Source organism: Cajanus cajan, chromosome 4 (genome assembly GCF_000230855.2).
Source record: "Cajanus cajan strain Asha chromosome 4, NIPB_CcT2T_4, whole genome shotgun sequence".
Classification (NCBI taxonomy): Eukaryota; Viridiplantae; Streptophyta; class Magnoliopsida; order Fabales; family Fabaceae; genus Cajanus; species Cajanus cajan.
The window spans coordinates 70,632,047-70,646,371 of NC_138520.1; the positions used below are offsets into that span (position 1 = coordinate 70,632,047).

At 31.9% G+C, this 14,325-nt stretch overlaps 1 protein-coding gene across 5 annotated transcripts; it reads right to left on the reverse strand.

Annotated features, from left to right (window-relative positions):
* Nucleotides 1–2,356: 2,356 nt before the first annotated feature.
* BAM7 (beta-amylase 7) lies at nucleotides 2,357–9,628 on the reverse strand. 5 transcript variants are annotated; one of them, XM_020363095.3, is made up of 11 exons: nucleotides 9,279–9,628; nucleotides 8,273–8,756; nucleotides 7,636–7,914; nucleotides 6,475–6,552; nucleotides 6,039–6,242; nucleotides 5,739–5,933; nucleotides 5,447–5,611; nucleotides 4,644–4,904; nucleotides 3,602–3,820; nucleotides 3,190–3,409; nucleotides 2,357–2,703 (listed from the first exon to the last, which is right to left on the reverse strand). In XM_020363095.3, the coding sequence occupies exons 2-11, from the start codon at nucleotides 8,744–8,746 to the stop codon at nucleotides 2,675–2,677; spliced, it is 2,124 nt and encodes a 707-aa protein (XP_020218684.2). In that variant the 5' UTR covers nucleotides 8,747–8,756; nucleotides 9,279–9,628; the 3' UTR covers nucleotides 2,357–2,674. The 5 variants fall into 5 exon arrangements, with proteins under 5 accessions (XP_020218684.2, XP_020218683.2, XP_020218685.2 ...); XM_020363094.3 differs by having other exon boundaries at nucleotides 8,273–8,885; XM_020363096.3 differs by having other exon boundaries at nucleotides 8,288–8,885; nucleotides 9,279–9,627.
* Nucleotides 9,629–14,325: the final 4,697 nt, after the last annotated feature.

Below are 14,325 nucleotides of genomic sequence, written 5' to 3' on the forward strand. Positions count from 1 at the left end.
CCGATGATGGTTCATAAAACTCAGTCATGCTCTAAATGCTTGCATTATTAACTCACGTAGTGAAACACACCTCTTAATCCTTTATGTTACCAAGAAGACTCTCTTTTATATATGGGCCCATTGTTAGAAAAGATTTTCGATACAAGAGATCTTATAATCGAATCTACCTGCCAACTTCATCATATTTGTCGAGCCGATCATCTAGTCGACTATTGAATTTGATATCATTTATTGTGCATTGAGGGGTTCACACACATGCATATCTCCACACTGGTAAAATATTGTCCACTTTGAACTTTAATTCTCAAGATTTTGTTTTTAGACATTAACCAAGAGGTCTCTTACTAATAAAGACTAATGAGTATTTATAAACTCATGTTCATTTTTATGTTTTAAAGATGTGTGACTTCAATTGTATCCCAAAAGTTTTCATAGATAATTTTAGAAAAAATTACTAGGCAAAAGTATCTAGTTCTAAAGTGTGATCTCCAAATCATGTATTCACCATCATCAACGTAATTAAATTGGATTTTTTCACCATATTGATATTGTACCTAGTGAGTTTAGATTCTTATAAAAGGCCTTGTGTTTTAGTGCTTGCATGCATAAATCAAAGCAGCACAACAACTTATGTTATATAGTCTTTTTTCTTTAAATATTTTTAATAATGGCATCAAGAAGAAGAGGAATAAATTTCATAGGCACATTGTTGAGCAGATAAGAGAAGTGGAAGCAACACTATATATAAATATAACCTTTATTTATTTTATGCATACTCGTTTGACATATATTAATGTCTACATATTAATTTGGTGAGTCTCAATTCAAGGACTCCATACCTCAATGGCGTCGGATGTAAGGTAAGTTGCATTAGCCGTTGATTGTGTTGCTGATACATGTTGTTTGAGGGGTGATTTGGTGAACATGAATAAAATACTTGTGTCTATTGCTATTGCATGTTATATGATGTAAGATAATGATAATAAGCATCAATATGCTATATTTGTGTAGTTAAAATAGTGATGAGCGTTGATATGCTATAAATTGCATGATTGGAGTATTGAACAAGCATTGGTTCGCTATTATTGAATGATCTATTGAGCATTAATATACTATATTTGAATGAATTGTTAAGCATTGATATGTTATTCTTGGTTGAGGTGTTACGCATCGGTATGCTATACATGATTGGTGTCATTTGATCTCTATATACATTAACCTAGGGTAATATATATAGAAAATATATGTTGAGGTGATGATGCTAAGAATGTTGCAGACATTAAAGTATGTTAATTGACTTAGGACTAGAGGAGAAAATGTTGTTTAGGAAGTTAAAGATCCCATATAGGGAATCTAGTTTTGGTACTTTGGGAGACCAACTGTTGAAAACCCTCTTTGAGTAAGTAAGAAACTCTTAGAACGAATTCTATTGAGTTTTGACTTGGTCCTTAGTCAATAAAGAGTAAAGTATGAAATTAAGGGCTATCATCCTTAACTAATTATTAGAAAGGTTGCATGGTTCTTTGTAAATAATTAATGGACTAATCCCATATGTGACTTGTTAATGCATGCAAGGTCATAACTTATACCCAACGAGCACATTTAGCGTGGAAGCAATCACTTAGACTATTCTAGTGTATTAGAAAATCTTTGTAAGTGAATGTGTGACAATGTATTAGGTGTGCTATTTACGTATGATGTGGCTCGAGTTTATAGTGTTCACATGCATGGTGTGAATACCTTGATATATGGTATTATGGTGGTAAATATTTGAATTTGCTTGGGTGTTTAACTTTTAGACATGTTGAGATTGTGTTATTTGGTGAATGTTGTAAACCATGAGTTGTATTTTTGGTTGGTTCACATGTTAGTGAATAGTATAGATGTTTCTTCCTATAAACATGTTAAGAAAGCTTTTGAAACTATAATGAGACCATATTGTTGGTAAGGTAATCAATCACTACTTTTGTTAGTCAATACTTTTTGTAAGGAATTATGACTACATTAATTTAGTGAAATGATGTAAAAAAGATAACATAAATATGTTTTCTTAATTATGAATTATAATGAGATTATTATAGTTACAATCTAAACCCAATAAATTTTAATGGTATACATGTTCAATTAAATTCATTTCATACTTTTAATACATTTTACTCTCTAATTCAATTTACTTTTGCTTAAATAATAATGAATACGAATTATGCAATATATTGAAAGTTCCTTCAGAAACGATAGACTTAGTGCACTTGCAAATAGTTCCAAGAGGTCCCAAAAGAGACTAACAAGTAACTTCCCATATATCTGAGCTACAACTATTAGATTTGCAAAATTGTAGCACTTTTACTCTATCCAATTCATCAATGATGGCGACAACTTAGTATATCATAGGATGCTACACTGATGTATAGTTGCAACTTACAAGTACAATAATTGTACAAATCACTGTATATTGGCTAATGCAGAACATCAATGAGTTGCACATGTGAATTGTTTGATCCCAAAAAAGGAGCAAAAAAACATATGCGAATCCTAGTCAAACTACTTGACTATCAACTAGTATGTGCCGCAGCAAATAACAATCCTATTTATCCTACTCTGTTACAGAATACCCCAACCATTTTGTCAGGGGAATTATAAATACAAATTCAACCAGACTCACTTTTCCGTTAAGTTATACCTGAAGATCAAGAACAGCTTCCCCTGCAATGAGAAATGACAAAGTCATTGACTAATATAATCCACGTCCCACTAGATAGCCAGCTACAACTTTTGCAGCTACTTGAAGTATCGGTGTCTTTCTCCCCAACAAAAGTACACCTCGGATAATTGATGTTAAAACTTGTTTCATATTCTATAGCTTATAAAATGATTCCAATCAGACAAAAGGCTTATGGTATGTGGATCAAAGAACTTTATCAGTAGGAACCAATAAAGAAATCCACAGATCAGTACAAAATTAGCAGTTACTGAATTACGCATATGAAAGAAATTTAGGTCTTCAGGGTTTTGCTGATTGCCCTACCGAGTTTGGGAACTGTGGGGTTGAAAGGTTCCAAATGACACATGAGCATTCGTTCGATCAAGGCAAGATAAAGGCATATTTTTCTTTCCTTAATAGATATTTCAACAAAATAACAAATCAATAAGAGGGGAAAGATAAATTTAAAATTTTCTTCATCAACTCACCATGCATTCTCTTGACAAATCGTTCAAACTCTATGAAGTTTTGTCGTTCCATAAGGGGTGGACTAAGCCTCAGGTAAGTAAAGGATGAAAAATGCCTTCCATCTGGATCATTCATGGGCTTGGCATTATCCAAAAGCTTGTTATAGCTAACCCTGTTTAGGCAAGGAAATGCATTCTGACTGGTAACTGGTAGGTCAACATCCCACCCAGCATTCAACACCTTCAATGCACAATCAGGTGTGCAGTTTAGACCATACGGCTTTAATTCTAAAACAATATTTAGCGAATCTAGATCAAATTTGTTTATATATTAGAACAACAATGATAAATTATTCTAACAAATTCTTCCCAATGTAATTCTTTATCTAGGACACCGTAACAACATATGGTTTGGCAAGGATTAGATACTTACTTGCCATACTAATCCCTCAGGATCTGCAAATGTCTCTGGAAAGCCCTCATGTTGGTTCCCTGAGTGCAGCTCAACGCAAGGAATGTTTAAGCTAACTCCATTTTTCTTTAACATTGTCATAATTGCAGCATAACCATCACGATTGCATGGGTTGTAATACCCAGCAGTTAATTCAGCAGCATGACTTGCAGTCTTGTACCACCAGTAAATACCCGATAACTGTATATAAATTAAAATATATCAAACAAAACTGACATGGCCAAAACAAATATATACACCCACGAAGACTAAAAATGATATACCTACAAATGGATAACTCCAAGTTGAATAGGATAAGCATTAAAGTAGAATTAACTTCATGAAAAAAAAAAAAAAAATCCTTCTCATTTTTTGGGGTTTGGTGCAGAAAATACTATTGTTTTTTGGTGGTTGTCGATGAAAGTGTATTACTAATAAATATCAGTCTATAAAAGATACTTCCTTAGTCAGTGGTAGACGAGTCACTGAGGAAATGAAGTCAATTCGTCTACATAATGATAAAGGGAAAGTAATTTTCAGGAACCAATCACACATTATATAAGGATTGAAGAGTGCTGTTATTATTTAGTAGTTGTGGATGAAAATTTATCGCTTAGCAATAACAGTGATCAGTCTACAAAAAATCACTCCTTAGTCAGTGCTAACAAAGTATATTGAAGAACCCACGACAAATTTTTTAAATTAATGGTAAGCAATTTTCAACAAATCACACATTAGATAAATTTAGGGAGTGTTGGTTTTGTGAATAGTTTTTTCAAGGCAGCAATATTTTTCAGAGATATTTTAAGCTGAAAACAAGTTCTCAAAAACATGGTATTTTCGCTGCAACAAATTATTCTTAAAAGCATTGAAAATTAACACCACATATATAAGAAGAGGACTGCATCAATTATGTAAGACAAAATCATTAGGTTCGGATGCAGAAAAGAATCAAAAAAGCTTTCTGCAAGATTGAAAGTACAAAATTTTCTTCAAATTATGCTTTTCTTTTTTATTAACTTACCTTTGCAGCAATACAAGATCCCTCAAAAGCTAATTTTGCCAGAGAAAGTACCCGGTTTCCATGATCAACTAAAACCTGAGAGTACCAGCTAAGAAAAAACCTGCCATAGAAGCCATCATAATCTCCTCCATCACAAAAGAAACCTGTTTCATGTGGCTGAGAATTATAGGTACCAGCATTATCTGGCCCTCTAGCCCAAATAGCATGACCCCGTGCTTCTGCTGCTTTCCTAAGGCTTTTCAACATATACTGATCATAGCACTGTGCACAAAGTGGGAAGGATGATGAGCGAAGAGGTTAAAAAGAGATCAAAGGCATATGGGTACGCAAAAAGATACCCCCAACAATATGTGAAGACAAGACAGCAAGAATGATACCCAGGCTATGGCTTAATGGACAACTTTCTAGGGAATCAAATTTTTAACACTCACGATTGACCTTCTCTCAGTTTAACTTTTTGGAATTATTCAACGTATAACACCGACAAACTAAAAGTTGAACACATCAACGAAGGTTGAATGAAGACTCCAATCCTAAAACATATTATCAAAGAGAAGTTTAGCAAAAAAAAAAAAGAGTATGGTGAATGGAGAAATTGGACAAAACAATTTTCTTTTGAGCAATGAAAAGGCTATGTAAAAGGGATATTTTAATTTTAATTTTTTTGGCTAAGCATAATATGAATTTGCTTGCTTAAAGGAATATATGGAATATTGAAACAAATAAATTTGAGCCAAGGAAGCTTTTGTAGTGGAAAACAGAATCTGAAAATTGACATAGATAACTATGATACACTAAATTACCTGGAATTCACCAATACCAGGATATCTCCAACCATGCTTTACAGGACTAGATGGGTATCTTAGCTCTCCACATGGTCCCAGTCCAACTTCAATCATAGATATTAAGCCATCCTCGAAATACTCATCAAACTCTACCCGGAAACTTCTCATGAAATCAAAATAAACCTTCAAAGTGCAATATGCTTAATTTAATCAGCATCTAATATATAATTCAAATGAGTTTGTTTGGAAGAAAAGTGATTTAACACTGACAGTGGTATGACTGTCATTGCTATTAACATGCAATCATTACCTCCACAGCAGTCCGACCTCTTAAAACTCGTTCCTTATCAATTCCCCAAGAAAGACATTCAGGGTTGTGTCTTCCCTCTCTATCAGTGAAAAAAATGTCAGGATTGCTCCTACCAATTTCAGCAACCCAATGGGGTAATGGAATACAAACATCATCACCAAAATTGCCTCCACATTCATGAAATGACATCATAACCTGGCCAAGTGTCAACAGGACAATGATTGACATCACCACTAAAAGCAGATTGAATCAGAAAGAGAGTAGTAACTCACGATGATTATAGTAGCTTAGGAAACTCACCTGCAGCTTAAGCTTAAGCTCACGCACCATTTGAAAGAGTCTCTTGTAACCATTCCAATTATACTCTTGCGGAGCATGTGCCTCCACTATTCCCCACCAACAGTCCACCATGACACCGTCAACATGTACTGATTTCAACACCCTCAGCTGCTTTAGTAGACCATCAGGATCAACAAGCTCACATTTAATATTGATCACCCCTAACTGTCAAAAATATAGACAGAATGTGTCTATATAATGTTAGATTCATATTTACGGATAATTTCCTTAAAAAAAACAGAGATTTTTCTTTCTTTTAATAGTTATATAAGTTTTCTAAAACAGTATACTATGAAAGCCCATATGTCAGTAGACCTACTCACTACAAGCATATTAAGAAACCAAGAGAAAGAACTTCAATAAAATAATGAAAAATGAGAGTAAAATAATAGCTTACTGGTAGCATCACATAAACTGGAACATATGGGGTACCAGCCAAATCACGCTCTGCTAACCTGGGGGGCAAGTCAGCAATCTGCAAAGGAGGAGAAGGTATAAAACAATGCCAAGAGATTTACCTGCCAAAGGCACCATACTGAAATAATTACATGCAAAATAAAAAGAATGAATATGCCCTTTTGGATAATCATTTGTCTTGGGTTATCCTTTAAAGTTTTCATTAAAGTTTTCACCATGAGTGGAACTGACTTTCTACTGACAAAAAACAATGAGGTTAGCTCTTTACAGGACTGCAAATGTAGAAAATAAAAGATAAATCAAGAGTTCTGTATACACACTGAACCTCTAGCCCTAAATCCTTTCCCCTTTCCTCTTAATTCATGTCTACAATGCACTATCAAGCCTTCCCTCCGATTCTGATTTCTTCCTAACTGAATTCCCACCTTCCACTATTCCTAGCTCCGTAAACAGTTATGCCCCAGAATAAATAAATTCTCCTTTATTTCCTATTCTGTGCTCCTCAACTGTCTTGTGTACACAAGTGTTTATTCTCTTAATTCCCATCCCTTTCCTTGTAGCTTGCTCTGTTTGTATACATGCAGGAATGATGAACTGGATACTAATATAGCAACGGATAATCATGTAGACACTACTTCATGCTATCAGCTAATCACCAGTCACCACAGCAATTGGAAGAAACTTAATTCTAGAAAGAGAAAATGATCATTTTATTCCTTCCTTTAAATTATATCCAGCTATCACGTTAGTCCATGAAACTAAAGAAAACTCAAATAAGTCCCTAAATTTTTGGGGTTTCATTTAAGTCCTTCAGTCCAGGGATTTAGGTGATAATAATCCCAAGTCTAAAAACTGGTTAATTTTAGGGACAAATCTCAATAACTTTTTTTGATCCATAAGAAAGATTACAAAAACGATGATGAAGTTTGAACCTAGGTCTTCACACATCTACTTTACCTTAACACTTCCCTCTCCCAATCATTAGACTAATCCTAGTGGTCAAAATCTCAGGAACTTAAATTTTTCGTAGTTTTTGGGACTAATGAGCAATGACAGCTAGATACAATTTCAGGGACTAAATTGGCCATTTCTACTCTTCCAAAAACATCAATTTGTTGGCCAAAATGGCTTCATTAAATACCTGCTTCTCATCAATGTTATCCATTGAACCACCAATCAGAGGACGATTGTCTCTTTGTGCTTCTCCATCCCCCATTGATGTTTGAGACCGAGAACTTGAGGATAGATCATAAGGAGACGGAGTTGGCATTAAAACACCTTTCGTTTGACATGCATTATACTCTAAAGGGCTCCTATAGCCAGAAGCAACTCCCCTGAGAGAAGCAGAAGGAGTCTGTTGTGAAGCCACATGGGAAGATGAAGTGACAATTGTAGAATTACCACCAACTGGCTTTTGACCCTGTAAGGTTGAGAAGAAAAGGTTCCAATGTGGGAGTTTTTCTGAGATTTGTCAGAAGTCAGAACTGAAATTTGCAGATACACAACAATAATAAGACTTTTAAATATCAAATATTTTAACTAAAGTTACTCGACTAAGCCAAGAACTCAAGTACACAACAAGTACCAAGAGTTAACATCTACTCTACAGATAAAACAAGATATATTTTCTCAGCAATAGAGCCCTCCAAAATAAATATGATAAGACTATAGTCCTCCCACTCAGGGGGAAACCACAAATGATGCCTGCAGATGCAGCAGACCAAAAGTCACAAAAATCAACCAAAGATTAGTTTCAGAAGCAGAAAATTTTAACTTACATCATGACAGATTACCTGAGACTGAGGTCTTGAGGGAAAAGTAGTGCCATCTGGAAGAACCACCCATCCAGCTTCCCTTGCTAGAGCAGCAATAACATCATTTATGTCAGCCCTAACTCTTAGATTATAGTTGCCATGCCTGCGAAGCCCTGCCAAAATCCTTGCAGTGATAGCCCTCCGACGCCTCTCTCTTAGCTTTGTTCTCTCTTTCTCTTCCAGAGGCCTAGATCTTCGAGTACCTCCACCTGGGGTGCCTACTTGCTCTTGAAACTGCTGGTTCTGCCCAAATCTGTGGTCACCAGTGGCAGTTCCTATCCCATTCCCACCACCAATCTCTACCATCCCTGAAGCATTTCCCTGCTCGCCTCCATTTTCGTCGTACTCATCATCTTCGTCATCCTCATCTTTCACATCCATTCCCATTTCTTCATCATCCTCACTCGTCCCAACAAGTCTCTGCATATCCGTTGCCATAATCCCAAGTCTGCACCATCAATAGTTCAATTCAATTAAAAAATATCCTACTGATTCTGTTGATTGCCAGTGCCATCAAATTTTATGAACGGCCTCCGTTTGAAACCAAAAAAAGCCATGTCATCAGGAATTCCAAAGTCTGCACAAAAACAAAAGCAATACTCAACCCTCACAACAACACCAGGTGACAATTTTCTCTCCCTGTAAAATTTTAAGCCTCCAAAGGCAATAATTACAAAAAACAACTTAAAACTACAACATGTCTATAATCATAACTAATAATAATTTAAAACTCAGGTCACCACAATTTCCTCTTCCCCTAAATCATTTTAAACCATCATATCAATAATTTGAAATAAATAAATAAATCTAGAACAAATTTATAATGCAAACTGCAAAGCACGCGTCTACATGAGTACATCCAGCTCACAACATTTGAGTCCTTAACAGCAAATAGTTTCTCGTCTAAACTTATAACAAAGAAAAAATATCAGATAAACGGTGTTAATCCATGAGTTTACAACACCGTCACCTTCCAGATCGAAATCACGGCGCGATTGATAAATTCTCCAGCAGATCCGTCTTCTCCTCGCCGGAATCTTCAGAACTCAGTCTGGCACCGAAATCCCCGGCGACCGGCGCGGAGGCCCGGCGAGATCGACGGCGGCGGGGAGGAATCCGGGAGGATCGAGATCAGGAGAGGGAACAGCGGCGCCGGCCAGTGTCCGGCGGCGAGTGAGGGGTGAGGTCCGGCCGGTGAGGAAAGAGCGAGCGTGTGAACGAGTGAAGCATGCGAGGTGCGTCTCACGAGGTTGGGTTCTCGCTCGTGTCGTCTGTGCGGAGACGAGCGTGTTTGGGAATTTGGCACGAACGAACGAGGCGTGCGTGCCAACTTTTAAGTGAGTGGAAAATACAAACTTTATGAATGGGGTAACACGTGCAACGTATGTTTTTGTTTTGTCCTTATTAGAGACATTTTATTTTATTTTATTTTATTAAATACTAGGAGGTTATCCCACACTAATGCTGTGAATGTGATATATAGTATAGTAATTATTATTCACTGATTAGCAAGGGGTATGTATACATGTATTTTAGCATGATTTTATATAAAATTATTGGTAAATTTAATTTATAATTAAATAAGTGACTTGAATTTTAAATTAAATTACCTTTTAACTAATTTGCTTTTTTTTCAAACTTATTTCAAATATTTTTAAATTATTTATAAATAAATCGGATTTGATTCAAAATCAGTCTTGAAGGAGGATTTTAATTTAATGGCACATGTTAAATGTTAGATATAGCTAAAATTTAAAATAAATTAAATATATAATAATATTATGTTTGAATATATATAATTATATTTAAAATTTAAATAAATAAATATTTTTAAATATATAAATTATATTTAAAATTTATGATAAATAATTTATATATTGTAATATAATATTATTTTTTAATTAATAATTTATTTAAAAATATTGCTTGAAACTGTTTTTTTATATAAAATTGTTATTCATGTTTTATATATAAGAGTTGATTATTTTTAAAATTATTTTTTTAATTTAAAACCGGTTGTTAAAATTAAAAACCAGATTATAACAAAAAAATGAGTTTAAAATTTGGTTAAAGAAATTTAACTGATTTTTCTTTATTGTCCTAGTGAATCGAAAGGTTGAATACTTTTCCTTATAGTTGTGAGTATGTGTTTGATACATAGTATTACTATTAATACAAATAGAATATTGCAAAACAAATAGATGAGTTAATTTTTTTTTTTTTTTACATACATAATTTTGTGGACAATAAACAACACAAATAATATAACATAATAAAGGAAGATCTATTTACTTCAAAAATAAATTTATCTATATTTATTAATTTATATTTTATATCAAATTTTATCGGTTTAATAATTAAATTAAATTTATAAAATTTAAAAATTTAAAAATTTAAAAAATATTTGATATTTTATTTCATTAATTTAACTTGATAGATAACTATAAAAATATTTTATACATTAACTTGAATTAATAGAATGAAATATTAAATAAATTTTAAATTTTTTAAAAATTTGTAAATATATTAAAATTTTAAATTTAATAATTAAATGATTGAAATTTGATATAAAAAATAAATAAATTATCAAGTAAAATTAATATAAATATAAACATGTTCTTGAAGTAAGGCAATCTCTCTCAATGTAATAATGTTTACTAAAATTATAGCCAAAATACAGTATGCTCATTTTTGGCTTCTCAAAATCAACCCTTACTGTCACAAAACATTGCATCCTTTAACTTGTTTCTGCTGCACAAAGATTCGAATAACAGGCGTGGACAATCTTTACTCCTCTACAACCTCACTGAACTGAGTCACCAATCTAGATTAATTAATCAAATCAATTAAAAGGACCTACTCCAACAATGTTTAACTAATGTTTAATCTTCTACTCAACAACTTAGTCCTCTCCTCAACAATCATAACCCTTTCCTCAACATTCCCAACCATATAACTCTAGTGACCCTCTCAAATCATATATGATTTAAGTCTTCATTAGTTCAAAGCATAAATTAGGTCAACATAAAGCATCACTTACTACCTCGAATTAGACACATGCCTAAGAGAAAAGTTCAATATTGCTTTGACATGTCACAATATACGTAATTTTTTTTTTTTATATTCAAAGTTACATTAAAATTGCACCATTATCAAATTACTTGTGTGCAAATGATTTTTTTTTTCTTCATTATTTTTGTACTACCATTTTCTTAATTTAATTAATATTTTTTGCCTAACGTTTGCATGTTGACTTGTAGTTTAAGTGACATCAACATCATTTATATCTATTAAATGTATAAATTTAATGTTTCCTTCATAACTCTTCTTTGATTTTATGCCATTTATATCCATTAAATGCATAAATTTGATGTTTCATTATAACACTTCTTTGATTTCTTTCATAAAATCAAGAAAACTTAAAAGATAAATGGAGATATACTTGTTAAAATCATGGATTTTATAAAATAAAAATATATAAAAAAATAAAGTTTATTTTTATACATGATTAAAATACAAAATATTTTTACAAATATTTAATACAAATTTATCTAATCATCATACTATATTAATAAATATGGAGATGTGGAAAAATTATTAAATCTTACTCCATTCAATTATGAATATAAACAAAAATAAATCATGTGTGTTGGTCTCAAATATAAATAAAAATTAAATATAAGTAAATCTTAAATTTAAAATTAAATTTTTTAGTCATTATAATTTGAAAAAAATTTATTCTAATCTCTATGCTAAAATGTTATCGGTGAATTTGTCAAATAAAATTCACTTATTACTAATCGATCGTGCAAGATTAGTTACTAGTATCATTGTTAGTAAAATATTACATTTAATTCAATTGATATTGTATAATTTTGTCATCTATCATTAACAGATGTGTTACTAGTATATAATTGAGGAATTAAATTAAAATTTTTAAAAATTATAAAACTAAAAAATCATTTTAAATTTAAAGGATCAAAACCAAATTTATCTTAAACTTAAAAGACTAAAAACATATTTAAGAAACTAATTTTTATACTTGATAAAAGAGGGACAAGACTAATTATCTGATTTCAAGTCCTCATTAAAAGAAATAAAAAGATATCAATCAGATAGACTTTCTTAACAAATTCTTTGTTTCATGTTAGTTTGTGTCAAAATGACTTTAGTTTGAAAGCTTAAACTTAGCTTTCAAAGGCATGAATCATGAATATTAATATTAATCTAAACAATAATAATCGCTCTTTATTTAAATGACGAGGGGATTAATATCCATCTTCAACTTTGAGTTCTCAACCCTCCAATGTACAACTTTAATATACTAATATTTCCATTGAAAGCAAAAACATGGTCCATCTTGTTTATATATAAACCAAAACATTGGTTTTTGCAAGTATGCCATCCCAAACCATTACATACATAGTTTTAAAAACCGGACCGGTCATTGAACCGGTTAAGGTACTGGGTTAGTGGGTCAAAAGTTGAATCAGTGGGTCATAGTTGAACCGCATGACTCGATTTTTATTAAAAAAAAATTCATATTAAATATATTTAATACTTATAAATTTTAATAAATTCATATCTTATTTTAAATTTCAATTTTTCTATCTTATTTAAAAAAAATTTATTTTTATTTTGTAAAAAAATACATAAAAAATTACATGTTAAACGGTATATTAATACAAATTAAAAATATAAATAATATGTACATATATAATATGCTTGCAATTAATATCACAAAATAATATATGTAATATTTACATAGATATTATATTATTAAATATATAATTTAAAATTAATAATATACTATAAAAGTTATTTAAGTTGTATATATTGCAAACAAATATATTAGAACAAGTAGTCATTGTTATATTTAATAAGACTCCTTGCTTTTTATTAAGAGATTCAATTTTCATTATTATTTTTGTAGTTTATGGTCCCTTAAAAAAATTAAAAAAAAAAAAAAGTGGTTGAACCGGTTTGACCCACCGGTTCACCGGTTGAACCGAAAATTTGACCGGTTCAATCCGGTTTAAAACGGGTCGACTGCATAACCGGTTCAACTTAAAATTCGGACCGGCTGGACCACCGATTCCCGGTCCAACCGGTCCGACCGGCCGGTTCGGTCCGAGTTTTAAATCACTGATTACATACATATCAAACGAATGATACACATGCACCTTGCCATATTGAAAGTAACAATAGAATGGTTCTGTTCCAAATTCATTATGAGAAGCATAATTCCCCTTAGAATAATAATTAGAATAATTTCATTCATATATAGCTAGTGAGCACCAGGATGGAGAATATGCGCGTCACTATCGATATTGCAGTAAATGGTTAGGTCCAGATTTCTATCCAAAGAATTTGTGACCCTTCACTGCCATAACATTGTTTACTGACGATAATAACAATGTAATTAATTAACCACAGTATATGAAAACACTTCTACTAAAAAAAGACATTAATTGTGCCTTCTGCCTTTTTTTTGTGTGTGAATCTTTTCGATCATATGCATATTGAAGGAGAAATGTATAATATTTATATAGGATTTTAGTATTATAATATATAAATATTAAGCAAAACATATTTAAAATTAACTTAATTCTTAAAAAAAAAGGCTTTAGAGACCAAAAATCAGTCACAAATTTATCAAATTTGGTGACTAATTATGTTTGCGACCGATTTAGCAACATTGGTAAATGATATCTAAAACCTCGCTAATTGATTAGCGAGTCAAATTATATATTAGTCGCTAAAGTTTTTATTTTGTGGCCAAACATTTTGATGGCTAAATTAGCTTTGATTCATTCATTTATTATTAGGTGAAAACAAATGCACTTTTTGGTCACTATGAGTTTATGTTCTCGTTTTAAAAAGGTTTGAAATCTAAAACTAATATGTATATTGTTTGAGAATCATCACAATATCCTCCACAACATTTATTGAAATCTTGAACTTCAACATTTATTTTAATGTTTGACTTGCAAAATGAAAGAAAAAAAAAGGAAAAA